Consider the following 18158-nt stretch of genomic DNA (forward strand, 5'->3'; position numbering starts at 1 on the left):
CATGGCCCAAGCCTGAACCGGGCCGCGGAGGGCGGCTGGCATAGAACCCAGCTGCTGCCCCAAACGCCACATTGCTAGAGCCGTGCCACTGTGCGTGCGCGCTTTCATTTCATTCTTGTGCAGTTTGGCTTCCAATGCACACAAAGACGCTGTCTATAGAAATGAGAAAACAATGCCCCCCCTCGCCCCCCCCCCCGTGGCTCCGCCCTGCTGTCTTGTGCCTTTCTGTGGGGTAGGGCTGTACATTAAGGTGATTTGCTGTCCTGTTAAAAAGGGAGTCTGATTCCTTTGATGGGGCGGAGCGGTGCCCCTGGCAGCTCTGTGCGGACTCCTCGCCCTGGGCTGCGGGGCTGAGGTGCTGATGGGTGGCTAGTGGAGCGCAGGAAAGCCGCGGGATGGTTATTGCATCCAAAACCCCAGCGGAAGAGACCGCGGAGCGTGGCCAGCGTGAGGACAGACTCAGGGTTATTGAACAGGACTACTTCTGTTGGTTGTTATTCTGAAAGGATCCAAGCATCGGTGTTCTCCTGGACAGTGCATGCCTAGAATCAAGGAATATTCTGGGGTCTCCATGTTCCTAAGGTGAACCTACAGTGTCTGCTCTCAGCCCTCGCCACATCTCCGGGGAAGCCACCTGTCATTTGCATCTATGCAACGTCGGCCTGGGTAGACCTGTGTGTTCCAGCGCTGGCCAGGACTTTGAGATGGAAAAGAGGATGCGAGGCGAGGCACTCAGTACAGCGGGGCCTGGCAGGGGCAGCAGCGTCTGAGAGAGTGTGTGGTGTTTGCTCAGGAAGTGGAAGAGATTGCCAGGAGCTGGGAGCTGTTCACGTGGCTGCCTTTGTGCACAGAGATGCGCCGCATGCCGCCCCCACGCCCGGGGCACAGGTGCCGCCCGGCAGCGGAGGAAGAACCAGGGAGAAGAGGTGCGTGGAACGTGAACTCCGCCACCTGACCCCATGCCGGCGCCCTGACCCCATGCCGGCGCCCTGACCCCATGCCGGCGCCCTGACCCCATGCCGGCGCCCTGACCCCATGCCGGCGTCCTGGGCAGAGTGACTCACTCACACTCTCTTTCTAGAACCATTATATACGTTATGCTTATGATAAAAATCGAAAAATGTAGATATAAAACTTTAAACCATGCCCAATGGAGGCAACTGGGTGAAGAAAATTCCGTGGCATTTTTCTTAGATCCAAGAGCTGGCGACGCAGCGTGCTTCCCTTTAGCTGGAAGGAACATACCTGTTTTGCTGGCACAGGGGTGTGGCTCGTGGAGTTCTTGTGGTAACAGGTGTCTCTCCAGAGCTGGGTCTGCTCTCGGGGTACTCTCTAGAAGTCCTATTTCCAAAGTGGCTCTCCTGTCCACTGGCACAGTCTTTCTAGAAAGGTTTAAATGTCTGCTATTTTGAAAATTGTGTTCCATTTTCTGCTTTCGAGTTTGCAAGCCCGGGGTGGAGCAGCCTTCCCGGCGAGGAGGGAGGTGCTGGGCTGAGCTCTCAACCCGCCAGGGCCTTGCCCATGTCTGTGGCCGGGGCGCTGCCAAAGTGAAGAAAATGCCTGCTTCTGGTTTTTCTGTCAACACAATGTTAAGGAAACTCAGGCCTAATAAAAATGCGGATGGAACTCACATTGCTGAATCGGTGGGATGTTTCGCTTTGTTTCGTGGCACTGTGATTAACACGGAAGACACTGCAATGAATGGGAGCGCCTTCGTCTTCGCTGTTTCTCAGAGGACGGGCCGTCAGGCTGCACCGTGCAGGACTGGAAGGCCCGTGCTGAGCAGGGGCAGGGCCTCTCCTATCTTTCTTTCAAACAAATAGGCGTGAAATTAATGACTTTTTAAAATTTAAAATTAGGTATCTTTAATTCACAGGTCAGATCTAGAGGTATCTTGTGAATAAATCAATCTTTGGAAACTATACTTAAATTAGAAATACGTATATAAAGTTATGGATTATATACTTGTATATTAATATATGACAGTTGTAATATATTTATATACTTATATATAATAGCTATGTTATATATTTATAATATATAAGCATGCATATATTATAAATATGTATATAGTTTACAAGCTAAAGCCCCCTTACATCAGATACTATCACAGTTTTTGGCCTGCCTGCCTGCCTGCCCTCCCTTCCTTCCATTCTTTCTTTCGTCTTGTAGTGGGTCTTGAACTCTGGGCCTGGGCACTGTCCCTCAGCTCTTCAGCTCAAGGCGAGTATTCTACCACTTGAGCCACAGCGCCACTTCCCGTTTTCTGGTGGTTTCTTGGAGATAAGAGTCTCATGGAGTTTCCTGCCTGGGCTGGCTTTGAACCGTGATCCTCAGATCTCAGCCTCCTGAGTAGCTAGGATTACAGACGTGAGCCACCAGCACGCGGCTAGTTCCTGGCTTTTCCATGAGTCTTCTAGTTGAATACCATTGTGAGCGGATGAGGTCCAGGGTCCTTGCTTTTGCCAGCCGTATTCCCAAGTGTGGGAAGCACCGTGGCGTGACTTTCCACAGTCGGCACTTGAAGTGGCTGCAGTAGTGATTGCTCCCACTTTAACTTTCAGAAGAGAACAAAATGGGGTCCGGCTCCCGGCCTGCCCACACTCCACACCATCTTGTGTCTCTCTGGGCTCGGAACTCACATGAGAACGTTTCCTCACATCTCCGTCCGTCTCCGGATCCTGGCTCGTGTCTCCCTGAACTGTCCGTCTGTCCTTTCCCAAAGTGTTCTCCCCATTCCCAGCTGCGTGTCCTCTCCGCCACCTTCGGCGTCCCCGTCTGTACCAGGGCTACGGAGATCCACAAGTACAGAAGGAGGGAAGTGAAGGGCGGTTCCCCAGAACCCCCAGAGGCAGGGAGGAGGCCGGGAGTCACTGCAGAAGGTGGCGGGCGGACGGTGGCTGGTGTAGCGGACCCGGGCCACCCAGTCTTCCGCCTCATTCACTCGGAAATCATGTTCCTCCACAAACCCTCTTCCGACTCAAGATCTTATTTCTTTTTTTTCCCAAACCAACAAGTCCAGTCCTCCGTAAGGGAAAAAAATTGAAAAATTATTTCTTTAAAGCGAAGAAAAGAATATTTACTAAGGACCATTAACTCTTTGCTGGAAAATTGACATAAAATAACAGATATTAAAAAAATCAATTTGGGAGTAATTTCCCTGATGCACGACCTGTGCAGATGACAGCTTTACTATCTGCCGAAAGTAAGAATATATTGTACAGAAAAGTGTAGTAATAGAAAAAAAATTCAGTACATATTTTAGAAGACAAAGTTAACAAGCTCTCCCAGAGCATAATTCGAAAACAAATAAGTGGAAATAGGGCAGGAAAGAAAAGAAAATTGAGGAAAAAATGATGGAATGTCCATCATCTCAAAGAGGCTTTCAAAATAAAACATAAAAGCAAGAAAAAAGTTATTCCTATTTGTGTTGGTCCTGGGCTTGAACTTAGGGCCTGAGCACCGTGCTGTGCTTCTTTTGCTCAAGGCTAGCGCTCTACCACACCAGCCACCGCTCCACTTCCAGCTTTTATATGTGATTAGTTAGAGACAAGAGTCTCACAGATGTTTCTGCCTGGGCTGGCTTTGAACCGTGAGCCTTATATATCAGCCTCCTGAGTAGCTAGGATTACCACTGGTGCCTGGCAAGAAATAATTTTTTTTTTTAAGAACCTGGGTAAGAATATTTCACAGAACCCCGCCCCCCCAGCATCTCCCCTAGATTAAGAGCTTTTCATAGCCAGGCACATGCAGGTCATTTTTGCCTTTGGGTTTTAGCAGGAGGCTGAACTGGAAAGGACGCTGTAGGCAGCCATTGGTGGTAGCTGTTACTCATCTTTATGAGTTATGAGAAAACCACATGGAAACAATTAGGGAGCACAAAGTGTGCTTGGTGCACCTGTGCGGTAGACGGTGAGAGGGACGTGGAGGCTTATTGGACGAGGCTCAGCCAAGCCCTCAGGTTCCACTGCGGCACTCCACAGGTAACGGCACACCTGGAAAAGCAAGAAACAGCAACATGGCCACGCTGTCAGGAAACAAGGCTTTCAAGGATAAGGAAGGCATCAGGCTAAGGATAGCTCCCTCCCCTAAATAATCTCCCTCCAGAATACAGTCATAGAAACCATTCCTTAGTCACTAGAAATCAGGTAAAGACCCAACTTAGAGATTCTTACTGTCATGTGGCGTCTGTGGTGGTCACTTTCCTAAATGTAAGGAGTAGACTCTTCAATTAAACACGAGTCCTGGTGGTCACGGTCGCTAAAGCAGTCCCTGGTGAGTGAGCATCTTTGAAGAGTCTCTGGGACTGGCCCAGCCTCTTGAAGTCCTGTTACTAAGTTCCTTGTCTGTTGCTGGAGGGCTGGCTGTTTGTGGCTGGGAGGAGGAGGAGGAGGAAGGAGGAGTGGGGAGGAGGAGGGAGGAGGAAGAAGAGGGAGGAGGAGGACTGAGGGAAGGGAAGAGGGAGGAGGAGGGAGGAGGAGGAGGAGGGAGAGGAGGGAGAGGAGGAGGGAGGAGGGAGGAGGAGGGAGAGGAGGAGGGAGGAGGAGGAGGAAGGAGAGGAGGAGGGAGAGGAGGAGGGAGAGGAGGAGGAGGAGGAGGAGGAGGGAGAGGAGGAGGAGGGAGGAGGAGGAGAGAGAGGAGGAGGGAGGAGGAGGAGGAGGGAGAGGAGGGGGGAAGAGGCGGGCAGAGGCCGGCCAGGGTGCTGGCTAGTGGGGTCTCCTGAGCCACTGGTGGCCGTCTTCAGAGAGGCCGGCCCTGGGCCGCTTGGCCCTGCTCTCTGGGCTCCATTCTGCCGGACCTGGCGGCCTTGGGGTTCCCGGTTAGGGTCTGTAAGACTCCAGGGGACTGGAGGAGGGGTGGCAGCCTGGGGGAGGGCGGGGGGGGGGGGGGCCAGGAAGGGAGGGCAGGGGAGGACGAGGGAGGACCACGGAGGGAGGGCGGAAGGGAGGGCCATGGAGGGAGGGAGGGAGGACGAGGGAGGGGAGGGCGGTGCAGGGCGGGTGGGGGGGGCGGCGCCCTGGCCATCGGCGTTCCCAGCTCGCTGGCCTCTAGGTAGCCAGGAAGGAAGGGGGAGGGAGGCCGGACGGGAGGCGTGGGACGGCGGGCACGGGGCGCGGGGCGGGCGCGGCGGGCGTCAGGGTGGGCGCGGGGCGGGGCGGGGCGGGGCGGGCGGGCGCGGCGGGCGTCGGGGCGGGGCGGGCACAGGGCACGGGGCGGGCGTCGGGGCGGGCGCGGGTGGGCGGGGCGGGCACGGGGCGCGGGGCGGGCGTCGGGGCGGGGCGGGCACGGGGCGCGGGGCGGGCACGGGGCGCGGGGCGGGCACGGGGCGCGGGGTGGGCACGGGGCGCGGGGGGCGGGGTAGGTGGGGCGGGCGTCGGGGCGGGGCGGGCACGGGGCGCCGGGGGCGGGGTGGGTGGGGCGGGCGTCGGGGCGGGGCGGGCGCGGCGGGCGTCAGGGTGGGCGCGGGGCGGCGCGGGGCGGGCGTCGGGGCGGGGCGGGGCGGGCACGGAGCGCGGGGTGGGCACGGGGCGCGGGGTGGGTGGGGCGGGGCGGGGCGGGCGTCGGGGCGGGCACGGGGCGCGGGGTGGGCACGGGGCGCGGGGTGGGTGGGGCGGGGCGGGCGCGGCGGGCGTCAGGGTGGGCGCGGGGCGGCGCGGGGCGGGCGTCGGGGCGGGGCGGGGCGGGCACGGAGCGCGGGGCGGGCACGGGGCGCGGGGTGGGTGGGGCGGGGCGGGCGCGGGGCGGGGCGGGCGTCGGGGCGGGCACGGGGCGCGGGGTGGGCACGGGGCGCGGGGGGGCGGGGTGGGCGGGGCGGGGCGGGCGTCGGGGCGGGGCGGGCGCGGCGGGCGTCAGGGTGGGCGCGGGGCGGGGCGGGGCGGGGCGGGGCGGGGCGGACCGCTGACCCGCCCCGCTCGCTCGCTCGCAGGCGCGGCTTGGCGGGCGGGCGCCCGGCCCGGCGGCAGACGGTGGGCCGGGAGAAGGGCCGGCGTCCGGCGGCGCGCGGGCCGGCCTACATGCTGAGCGAGCGCGCGGCGCGGCCGACCCCGGACGAGGAGCGCTTCCTGGACGCGGCCGAGTACGGCAACGTGCCGGTGGTGCGGCGCCTGCTGGAGGAGCGCGCGGCGCTGGACGTGAACTGCGTGGACTACCTGGGGCGCAGCGCGCTGCAGCTGGCCGTGGCCAACGAGCACCTGGAGGTGACGGAGCTGCTGCTCCGCCAGGAGCCGCTGGCGCGCGTGGGCGACGCGCTGCTGCTGGCCATCAGCAAGGGCTACGTGCGCATCGTCGAGGCCCTGCTGGGCCACCCGGCCTTCGCGCAGGGCCGGCGCCTGGCGGGCAGCCCCGGCCGGGCCGAGCCGCGCGACGACGACGACGACTTCTACGCCTACGACGAGGACGGCACGCGCTTCTCGCACGACGTGACGCCCATCGTGCTGGCGGCGCACTGCCAGGAGTTCGAGATCGTGCACATCCTGCTGCGGCGCGGCGCGCGCATCGAGCGCCCGCACGACTACTTCTGCAAGTGCGCGCGCTGCGCCGAGCGCCAGCGCCGCGACGCCTTCAGCCACGCGCGCTCGCGCATCAACGCCTACCGGGGCCTGGCCAGCGCCGCCTACCTGTCCCTGGCCAGCGAGGACCCCGTCAGGACGGCGCTGGAGCTCAGCAACGAGCTGGCCGTGCTGGCCAACATCGAGAAGGAGTTCAAGGTGGGTCCCGCGGGGCGGCCCGGCCCCGCCCGGGGTCCCCGCGGGGAGGTGGAGCCCTTGCTGGATGTCCCGCAGCGCGGGAGGCCGGGCCCACCTGGATAGCAACCACACGGCGCATTTTCCCCAACAGAACGCATCATCACCCCTCTCAAGATGAACCGTGATTTTTCATGAAAATACGTTTTTACTTATACGTTTTTTATTGTAAAAATGCTGCACAGAGGGGTCACGGCTACCCGAGCTAGGTCATGAGTGCATTTCCTGTGGAGCATTGTTGCCTCCTCCTTTGTGTTCCCCCCATCCCTTCCCTCCCACCTCCAGGACTGCACCCCCCCCCCAAATTGTCAAGTTCGTTTTCAACATAGTGTCTTGTACATCTCATTGTTACAATGGGTCAACCTGTATCCCTATTGAAGCCTTTTGTGTTTTCCCTTCCCCTCCCCAAATTGGAGAAGTGTATATACAAGATGCAGGGCACCGACATCAAATACAGTGAAAACGGGTTATACTGGGGGGGGGGGGAGGGACACATACAAAGCAACAAAAAAAATCACATGGTACGTTATACATACATTAGAAACAATAGCAAGAAAGAAAAAGCCACTTGTGTCCCTCTCTTGGGGTTCATTTCACTTAACTTCATCTTATCCGGTCATAGGTAAAAATACATTATTTTTGAGACAGGATCTTACTACCTAGCCCCTTCTGGCCTTGAATTTGCAATCTCTGAGAGCTGGGATTACAGGTGGAAGCCACCATACTTGGCTTAGCTTTCTTTTCTCTAAAGAAGAATACCGATGAATGGCTCAGAAGTAGATTTATCTTTTGGCCTTGTGTTTAGCACATAAAATTCCCCCAGAACCATGTTAAGAAGGTAATTGTATTTGTCTGGTTTTCTCTGCTCCTGCCGGAATGTTCTGATTGTCGAGTTCATGACACCGCTTATAGAGTCTTCTAAAGACCCATCAAGCGGATATTGTGCACCTCGCTCCTGAAATTGCGACCAAAGAGGATGTGGTGTGCACAAGGCAAAGGGAAGGCAGAGTCCTTTCTCTCGAATGGCAGTTGAGCTTGGCGTAAAAGAACCTTTATTAGCGACGATGGCAATGCTCTGGGCACCTTTTATTCATTAGAGAACGAGGGGAATCCTCATAGTGACAGAGCCCAGCGCGCAGGTTAATGGGACAGGCGGGAGATGAGTGAATGGCGGTAGCAGTGAGCGCGGACTTCTCAGCCGTCCGGCTCCTCCCGCCGCCAGGCCCCGTGTAGCCCGCGGACAGCCTGCCTCCACCCTTCGCTTTTTCTTTGTCGTCACTAGAACGACTACAAGAAGCTGTCCATGCAGTGCAAGGACTTCGTGGTGGGCCTTCTGGACCTGTGCCGGAACACGGAGGAGGTGGAGGCCATTCTGAACGGCGATGTGGAGACGCGGCACCCCGGGGATCACGGCCGTCCGAACCTCAGCCGCTTGAAGCTCGCCATTAAGTACGAAGTAAAGAAAGTAAGCGCCGTTTCAGTTTTTACCGGTGCTCAGGAGGCAGCCTCGGCCCTGGTCGGGGAAGCGGGTGCTTCTGGTGGCAGGGCTGGCCGGTCTAGACGGGTGTGCGCGGATGCCACGCGATGGTTCCTCTGCCCCACGTGTCCCCGTCTTAACTGTGACTCCTCACCTGACATCGGAACAGGCACCTGTGGCCGTGTGTCTGACGCCCTCCGTTTTTCCCTCTGTTGCTTTTTCCAATGTCTACAACTCCTTAACGCCCCGGAACCCTGCCGCTGTATCTTCGTGGAGTACCTTTGCGTTTGGCTGCTGTCTTTTCTTCTTCTTCTTTCAGTCATGGGTCTTGAACTCAGGGCCTAGGCGTTATTCCTGAGCTGTTTTGCTCAAGGCTAGCGCTCTACCACTCAGGCCATAGTGCCACTTCTGGTTTTCTGGTGGTTGATTGGAGATAAGAGTTTCACGGACTTTCCTGCCCAGCCTGGCTTTGAACCATGATTCTCAGATCTCAGTCTCCCGAGTGTCTAGGATGGCAGGCGTGAGCCACTGGCATCTGGTGCTTCTGTCTTAATGTAGGGGTCCCTTCTCACTGCCTTGTTAGGATATATAAAACCTTTTTTGGGGTGCCTGTCCTGGGGCTTGGGCTCAGGGCCTGAGTGCTGTCTCTCAGCTTTTTCACTCAGAGCTGGGGTTCTACCACTTGAGCCTCAGCTCTGCTTCCAACTGTGTTGGTTAATTGGAGAAAAGGGTCTCATGGACTTCCCTGACCAGGCTGGCTTCAAGCCATGATCCTCACATCTCAGCCTCCTGAGTAGTTAGGATGATAGGCGTGAGCCACTGGCACACAGCAGTAAAAATCTACTTTAAAATGTTTTAAAATAAATGTCATCCCTAGTTGTGGAAGTGTGTAATCAATGCAGGCACACCACCTCCCCATGTAACCAGTTCCGAACAAAGAGGACTCACCCACTGTACGCTTCTCAGTGAAAACCGATTTGTGTTGGTACCACGCGTGTTAGGGCCTCTGGCAGTCTTGCTCACTGGAAGTTGCGTGCACATGTGTGTTTGTGTATGGTGTGTGCATGCTTTAACACTAGACTTCCCACGAGAAAGCGCAGGGCTATATGTGTGAGTGTGCAGGCCGAGCCTGGCCATGCTCCATGAGAAAGCGCAGGGCTGTGTGTGTGAGCGTGCGGGCCGAGCTCCTGTGAGCGCGCGGGCCAAGCCCATGTAAGCGCGTGGGCCAAGCCTGGCCTGCTCCAGCCGGCCTGTCCTGCCTCTTCCCCCCAGTTCGTGGCTCACCCAAACTGCCAGCAGCAGCTCCTGTCCATCTGGTACGAGAACCTTTCTGGCTTGCGGCAGCAGACGATGGCCGTCAAGTTTCTGGTGGTCCTGGCGGTGGCTGTGGGGCTGCCCTTCCTGGCTCCCATCTACTGGTGTGCTCCGTGCAGCAAGGTACGCGAGGGGGCCGCGGGGGATGGAGGATGGGGGATGGGGGACAGGGATGGGACAGGACGCTGGCTGGGGGGGGATGGGACGCCGGCTGCATCCACTCCCCAAATGACAATTTCATAGAAGCACAGTTGCGCTGTCTTTATTGTTTTGAAAATTAAATACATACTTATTTGGGGAAACAAGAAAAAATGCAAAGAAGAAAAAATCCGCCTGTGCCATCAGCACCGTCAGACGATGGAAAAGCCTCTGCCGTTACCAGTCGGTCTGCGTCATTGTTCTAGGTGTACAGACGCTTTGTTACACGTTAATGAGGTCTTAGGGTTGTTAAACTGTGGTTTCAGGTTACTCCCTAAAAGATGGTCGTCATAACTTCGTTTGTCCTCTAGTAACGCTTGAGGTGAGAGGTACAATGGCGCTTGTTTGGGCCAGCATCGTTGGCTACATTCTGTGCGGGACCTTCGTGAAGGAGGGGCCCGTGGCTGTTGCAGTTAGGGATATGTATATCAGCCACAGAGTGCACTGGACACTGTCGCTGCGCGCGTGCCTGCTTTCCTAGCAGAGTTTCATTTGCCCAGGCTTTGGCCAAGTCCCGCCTGGCTTTCGGGTGAGGGTTCAGCGGCACAGCCCTGCTCGGTGGACGCAGCGGCCGGGGAAGGGGCTCTGTTTTGGCCCAGCCCGGTGTGCCTTCTGCTAACCAGCTTCTCTTCGTGTGTCCGAAGCCACCTGCCCGGGTGTGTGTGATTTTCAGACCCGAGCGGCAGACCGGAGTCCTTCAAAGCTAACTGCCCCCAGACCTGTCTCTTTAGTGCAGAGTCTAGACAGACTCGGGCAGGACTGGTTTCCAGACCTCAGTCACACATTGGTTTACGACGGTCGAAGTGCACGTGTCACCAGCACCGGTGCGAGGCTTCTGACGCTGAGATTTCACAGTCATTTCTAGGGAGGGGATAGAAAGGGCCAGAACATTTTCTCAGGAGGGTAACATCCATCCGTACACATCCATCCTGAGTGCTTCTACACGAGACCCCAAAACTGCCCCCTCTAAACATAAATGAGAAACCCACGCAGAGAATGGCAAGTCATTAGAAAGGATTCTTGGCACACAGATTTCTTTTTCAGAATAGGAAGCTGAGGTTTTCCTCTTGTTCATAGGAATAAACATTTCACATTGCGCACCGAGTTTGTTGGGTCTCCCCTGAACAGAAGGCCGCGGCCGCGCCTCAGCTCCCTTCTTCCTGTTCCCGAGTCTTCGGGAGCTGCGGGGCCTCTGCTAGTTGGTTACTGTTTTCCTGAACGGACTCATTTTTCTTTTCCACCATCACCGCACTCCGTGCCGTGGCGACAGACGCTGTGTATACATTTCTTGAGTTTTGATTGAATTACAATGAACTGACTTTTCTCAGTTTTCTTTCTTTTCCGGCTATGTTTCCTTCTGGTTCATTTATGGAGAACAAGGCCAGTGATCAAGTGAAAGACCTCTCCAGGGCATTTTCTCCTACCTAAACCTGTTTGCCAGCTTGACATGAGAGGATAACCATCCGCCGAAGCGTGATTAAGACACTGATTTGTACACTCTTTCCCACTAGCAGTGTCTATAAATGTTACTTACAGATCACAGAGTTGATTTTTTAGACAGAAGAGAGAGCTCCAGCTTAATTTTTATTTAAAATACTTGAGCTCTTCCAACACATCCACAAAACGGATCCAGGCCAAGTTATAGAAATAGTCACCTCCATGGGGCATGGTCTCTGTGTCATGTTGTTTTTCAGTCCCCAGAGTTCGTCTTGACTCCATTTAGAAATGTTTTTGTATTTCTTTGTTTTCATTCTTCTGTGTAGTCCCCAACTACCAGTTGCTGTGCACTGATTACACTGAAGATAGATCATTGAATGATTTCAAGTTATTTTCCTTCGAGCTAGCCTCAACCTCTTTATCATTACTGTATCAGGCTGGGTGGCTGCACTTCATTACAGATGATCCCTAAAAAGAGTATGACATATAATATTTAAAGGTAAGTATTTCTGTCAGTGATTACCATCCATGATTTTCTGGGTACACAGTTTATTTAGTTCATTCAACAAAATCTCTCCCTTTATTACAAAATCTCCCTAGCTATTCTTCAGAAATTTGTTTATGTCCCAGAATATAATCATGGCAGATTTTTCTGAAATGGATAGCATTTGCAATTTGTAAGGCCCACTAAGAAGCACCAAAGTCTCTCTTAAGAGAAACCCAGCCAAGTGTGTTGGTGCATGCCTGTATTCCCGGCCTCAGGAGGCCAGGATTGGGAGTCTGAGGCCAACCTGGGTTTCAGGCTGAAACCCCATCTTAAAAATAGATAGTGCTCAACTGTCTGTAATAGGCATAGAGAACATGATAATGGAAACACACTACCTTCTTGAAAACTTGGTTGTTTTTTTTTTCATTTGTATTGGTCTGTTTTCTTGCTGTAAAAAAAGATAAGACTGAAACTTTGACTGAGAACCACACGACTGGATTTGACTGGCTGCATTTCAGACCAAAGACACACCATAGCTCCTCTCATCCCGTGTTTCATAGGAAGAAGCTGCTCTTCCGTAACTTAGGAAATGTGTCCCTGCCGCTCTGCTTTGCTGTGGGACTCAGTGTCCTGCACACTGCAGCAGGTGCCGGGGCCCACCCGGCCCTGGGGCCTCCCTGGGGCTCTCTGCTTGGTCCCCTGACTTTAATCTCTTTGCTTCTCACTCACTGGGGCTGAGTGACACCTGTCACCTGCAGATCTTCGTGTGGAGCCCTAGACCCGCTTAGATATTTCCTCAGTACTTCAGGCCCATTGAGTGAGCTTGCCCGCCACGAATAATGCTCATATTCCACTCCACATTTTTGCCACCATGCTGTAGCGTTTCAAGAACCTTTAGATGTCCTTAATGGAGAACACCAGCATGGGTAGGTGAAGAATGAAATCTTACTACAGCCTGACATTTATGATTCTACCAGTGGCTACACGAGCGGACGTAATTATTTTACAACAGCATTGGGACAGGCAGATGTTTGTTCTTACACACGTGTGTGTGTGTGTGTGTGTGTGTGTGTGTGTGTGTCCCAAGGTGTCCAGAACAGAGTGGCAATTTCCTCTTGTGTGTGTCCTGACAGATTGGGAGGATAATGCGTGGGCCGTTCATGAAGTTTGTGGCTCACGCGGCCTCGTTCACCATCTTCCTGGGGCTGCTGGTCATGAACGCGGCAGACAGATTCGAAGGCACCAAGCTGCTGCCCAACGAGACCAGCGTGGACCACGCGCGGCAGCTCTTCCGGATGAAGACGTCCTGCTTCTCGTGGATGGAGATGCTCATCATATCCTGGGTGGTCGGTGAGGACCGCGCACGCCCCACCTCGCGGCGCTGGTGGCCCTCGCGCTCAGGCAGAACGGCAAACGCAGATGCCGCAGCGCGAGCCACGCGCGAGCCGCGCTCCCAGCTCCCCGCGCTCCCAGCTCCCCGCGCTCCCAGCTCCCCGCGCTCCCAGCTCCCCGCGCTCCCAGCTCCCCGCGCTCCCAGCTCCCCGCGCTCCCAGCTCCCCGCGCTCCCAGCTCCCCGCTTTCCTCTATTGCTGGGTGTGCTAGTCCGTCTTCTCTGTGCCTTCTGCACTAAAAAAATCAAAGCCCGGGAAGAAAGGCCCGGGATAGTACTAATCAAAGCCCGGGAAGAAAGGCCCGGGATAGTACTAATCAAAGCCCGGGAAGAAAGGCCCGGGATAGTACTAATCAAAGCCCGGGAAGAAAGGCCCGGGATAGTACTAATCAAAGCCCGGGAAGAAAGGCCCGGGATAGTACTAATCAAACCCCGGGAAGAAAGGCCCGGGATAGTACTAATCAAAGCCCGGGAGAGCTGCCACCCGTGTGATTTTGTGTGGAGATTGCTAGAAATGGAGCAGATGTCCTCTCCTCGTTAGTGGATGTTGATGAGGGCCGGGGCATGTGGAAGGCCGGGGCATGTGGAAGGTGCTTTTTGGATATCAGATCTTTAAGCTCTCTCTGCTTCTGTTTCTGATCTGTAACATATATATTGTTGTTGTTGTCAGATGTGGGGCTTGAACTCTGGGCCTGAGCGCTGACCCGCAGCTCTTCAGCTCAAGGCGAGCGCTCTCCCCCTTTGAAGCACAGCACCACTTCTGGTGTTCTGGTGGTTTATTGGAGATAAGAGGCTCATAGACTTTCCTGCCCAAGCTGGCTTTGAACTACGACCCTCAGATCTCAGCCTCTTGAGTAGCTGGGATTACAGGTGTAAGCCACCAGTGCCCAGCTGAACATTTTCTTCTTAATCATGGATTCTCTTCATTATCTTTCTGCTTCCCTCCTCCTCCTCCTCCCTCTCCTCCTTCTTCTCCTCCTTTTCTTCCTCCTCCTTTTCCTCTTCCTCCTCCTCCTCCCTCTCCTCCTTCTCCTCCTCCTCCCTCTCCTCCTCTTCCTCCTCTTCCTTCTCTTCCCTCTCCTCCTCTTCTTCCTCTCCTCCTCTTCTTCCTCCTCCTCTTCCTCTTCCTCCTCCTCCTCTTCCTCCTCCTCCTCTTCCTCCTCCTCCTCCTTCTCCTCCCTCTCCTCCTGCACCTCTCAAGTAATATTCTGAAGTATGTGCAGTTTGAAGTAGGAAGCGCTCTGAGAGTGTTTGTGATCATTGTCTGAGTCCCAGGCACCGGGCTAGGCAGGGTGCTGGTTTACTTTTACTTCGGCCTTGTAACTCTGTGTGAAGGAGGTGCCAATGGCCGTCCTCATCTTCAAAGGTTTAGAAAGCTTAAGTGGCAGGCTGGAGACTTCACAGAGAACCAGTGTTAAAGTTCTCAACCCCCCAAGGGTCAGATCTCAAAGCAAGTATTATTTCCAAACACTGAATGTTTGGAAAGACTATGTAACTTTATCAAAAGTGGCATGAAAATGTGCGTCATTAGCACCCCTGACCGGCCACCTGCTACGCTGCGACATTGAAACCTGACATTTTCAGCTTTCTAACTTGACTTAATTGCAGAAAGGCTCTCTAATGTGTGCAGGCTTCTCAGGACAGGGGCTGGCATTGCTGGGTGGGGAGGAGGTGGGAATAGGCTGGATAGGAAAGCCGGGCCAGAGGCTGGAGAGTTTTCGGTGTGAGCCGAGAGCTTTCAGATGTCACTGACAGGAGCGAGGAGGCCCCGTGGGACTGACGTGCTGTGTATCCCCTTTCCGACACAGGCATGATATGGGCTGAATGTAAAGAAATCTGGATCCAGGGCCCCAAAGAGTACCTGTTTGAGCTGTGGAACATGCTGGACTTCGGCATGCTGGCCATCTTCGCGGCCTCGTTCATTGCCAGGTTCATGGCGTTCTGGCACGCTTCCAAAGCCCAGAGCATCATCGACGCCAACGACACGCTGAAGGATTTGACCAAAGTTGCCTTGGGAGACAACGTGAAATACTACAATTTGGGTGAGCCGACACACACAGACCTACAAGCGGATCGTTTTCTTGTAAAAGACACGCCAGCTATACTTGGTCATCTGTCCAATCCTTATAAAATTCCCATGTCGCTCCTTCGTCTCCAGGACCAAACCCCACGGAAAGTATCTGTCTTAGAGCTGGTGTTCATTTCCCCTTATCGATAAAAATAATTTGCATTTGAGTTCTTCACACACAGTGGAATATTATTCAGCATTACAAAAAGAAGGGAAGGCTGCCACGTGGTGACAGAGGGGAGGCAGGGCTGCCGGGTCGGAGGACGGCATGCTCTCACAGGTGGAGCTCAGGGAGGCCGGCGGTGTGGAGGGACGTGTGGACAGAGGGGTGGGCGCAGGTACATGCAGGACTCTGTGCGCCCGTGTTGCCGTACAGAGCAGGGACCGGGGTTGAGAATGGTAAGTCGCGTACTGAAAACTGGCACCTAAATGGATTTAGCGGCGACATCTCATAAAGGCGATTTTGCATGATTATTTTAGGTACTTTTTACCCCTCAAGATTTCAAAAGATACAGTTTTTAAGTTTCAAACTTATTTCTAGGTAATACTTCCATTCAGAGCATCGCAAAAATGGAGCTTCGTTTATTAGGCTTCTGTTTCCCTTTTCTAATTATACTTTCAGCAAATAAACAAATTTAATTTAAGAAGCATGTTTTTCCTCTTTGCTACGTACCGCCTTGTATTGTTTCCTAATAATGGTTTCTTAATTGGGTTTTTTGATGACCTTGTGTATTCATGCCAAGAAAATTCATAAGTGAGTTATCACAAAATCTTGTGGTAAAAATAGACTTGAGTCTATTCAGAGGAAATGTTACTTCTAGTAATTTTAAATAACCTTGTAATATAAATAATGTAATAAATGCTACAGTTTCTTAAGGAGCTGTCAGAAACTTTCCAAACACTGAATGTACATGAATTTAGGGTAGGAGCAATATTAAAGAGACGGAAAGCTACGATTAGTTGAGTCACTAGCACAGGTCCTGTTGGTTGAGACGTAGCTATGGATAGAGATAGCCTATCAGTCGTTATACTGCAATTTTTACAGACAACTGAATCTATAGTCTGAGTTCTTAATGATGTTAGCAATGTGTGCTTCTGTGGGAAATCACTAGCAAAGCAGACAGGTTGGCCTCACCTCTCAATCTCATCTTTCAGAACTTAAATAGGGCTGATGGCTCAAGAGCCCTTTAGGATGACAGACTTCTAGTATTGGTCTAGGTGGTTAATAGAATTATATTTCTTCTCGGAAGTTGGCTACCTAAGCAGCTTAAAGACACGCACCCTTCACCCGGCTCTCTGTCTTTTCCCAGCCAGGATACAGTGGGACCCGTCGGACCCTCAGATCATATCCGAAGGTCTGTATGCCATTGCGGTGGTGCTGAGTTTCTCCCGAATTGCGTACATCCTGCCAGCGAACGAGAGCTTCGGACCTCTGCAGATCTCGCTGGGGAGGACGGTGAAGGACATCTTCAAGTTCATGGTCATCTTCATCATGGTGTTTGTGGCCTTCATGATCGGCATGTTCAACCTCTACTCCTACTACATCGGCGCCAAGCAGAATGAGGCCTTCACCACGTGCGTGTCCTGGGGGCGTGGCTTGGGTGACGGAGAGCGGGCTGCAGATGGGCTAATTAGCAAATATTCCTTTAACAGTATTCACATACGTCTCTGCTCTAGTCAAAGATTTCTTGTCTAGTTCTTCATTTAAAAACAAAACAAAGGATTTAAAAAAAAAAAAAAGACTCTAAAACATAGGAACCTTCCTCCTCTTAAATGATCATAGCTAACACTTTAGTACCAAATACCAGGGTAAGTAGCTTTCATGCATAATTTTCTTATCACAACATTTAGATAGTTTCCAGATGCACCTGTAGTTGGCACCTGCAGTTGGCTGTAGCCCCTTGTGTTGGCCTGACACCCAGTAAATTCCTGAGCTTTCTGCTCACCCAGATTCCTGGGCATGGAACAGAATAACCTCTCCGGTCTTGTCGTGGGGAGGAATCTGCCCCATGGGAGCATGTGTTTGCTCTAAATATAGTTTTCTTGTTCTTGCTAAGGTGTAGCAGACTTGGTGACAAGTACGTGTCTTCAGATGGTGCCACCCAGTCCCTGCCTTCTCTCCAGTTCCCCTCCCATCCTTGCCACAGCTGTGGCGTTCATTTTTCACATAGCGTGTATTAAATACCATGGCTGTGTTAGTTCACCCTCCCTCCCTCCATTTCTGTGCCACCCTTTTCCCCCCATAAAAAGGTGAAAAACCCAACACAAATCCTTGAGATGTGGGTTTTCAGGGCCTCCATGGGTAGCACTGAAGGACAAGGGCATTGCTTCTCCCCCCACCCCTTGCAGGTTTCTCGGGAGGGGACCGCCTGGTTGGCCAAGGGGCTTAGCTCTGCCCAGGGGAGGGGACTGCCTGGTTGGCCAAGGGGCTTAGCTCTGCCCAGGGGAGGGGACTGCCTGGTTGGCCAGGGGGCTTAGCTCTGCCCAGGGGAGGGGACCACCTGGTTGGCCAGGGGGCTTAGCTCTGCCCAGGGGAGGGGACCACCTGGTTGGCCAGGGGGCTTAGCTCCTCCCTGCAATCCCTGCAGCACTGAGTTCTGGGATGCAGGGGTGCTGTGTAAGTCCAGGCTGCCATGTTTCCTTCAAGACGCCTGTATTTTCTATTGGGTAGGAGTAAAAGTACAGATGGATCAGAGACCTAGGAAGACTAGCAATTTGTATTTTATTAATAAGCAAAATACTTAACAAGTCTGTGGACAAAGCAGTTTGATTCTTTCAAATGTTAAGACGTATGATGGTTGAAGTGAGGCTGGCCTTTACTGAGAACCTGTTCTGTGCCAGATAGTCTGTGTTTGGTATGACCGTGTTCTTCCCCAAAATACGTCATCATGCACATTCAGCCGAGAAGGACACAGCGGCTCAGGCAAGTGAATTTTCCATGAAGCCCGGCGCTGTTGGCTCACGCCTATAATCCTAGCTATTCAGGAGGCTGAGATCTTAGGATCGCGGTTCAAAGCCAGCCCGGGCAGGAAAGTCCGTGAGAC

General features: G+C 53.9%; 1 protein-coding gene across 1 annotated transcript in view; it reads left to right on the forward strand.

Moving 5' to 3' along the window:
• Nucleotides 1–1143: 1143 nt before the first annotated feature.
• The window catches only part of Trpc6 (transient receptor potential cation channel subfamily C member 6), a 28979-nt gene continuing 11964 nt past the window's right edge, over nucleotides 1144–18158 (forward strand). Inside the window, exons 1-8 of the mRNA XM_042682739.1 lie at nucleotides 1144–1164; nucleotides 2744–2805; nucleotides 5927–6707; nucleotides 8026–8208; nucleotides 9493–9657; nucleotides 12790–13006; nucleotides 14855–15088; nucleotides 16425–16689. Of these exons, the coding sequence (XP_042538673.1) occupies nucleotides 1144–1164; nucleotides 2744–2805; nucleotides 5927–6707; nucleotides 8026–8208; nucleotides 9493–9657; nucleotides 12790–13006; nucleotides 14855–15088; nucleotides 16425–16689 (1928 nt within the window). The remainder of the gene's footprint in view (nucleotides 1165–2743; nucleotides 2806–5926; nucleotides 6708–8025; nucleotides 8209–9492; nucleotides 9658–12789; nucleotides 13007–14854; nucleotides 15089–16424; nucleotides 16690–18158) is intronic.

The sequence above is a fragment of the Dipodomys spectabilis genome, unplaced genomic scaffold (genome assembly GCF_019054845.1).
Source record: "Dipodomys spectabilis isolate Male_0828 unplaced genomic scaffold, ASM1905484v1 ptg000076l, whole genome shotgun sequence".
Classification (NCBI taxonomy): Eukaryota; Metazoa; Chordata; class Mammalia; order Rodentia; family Heteromyidae; genus Dipodomys; species Dipodomys spectabilis.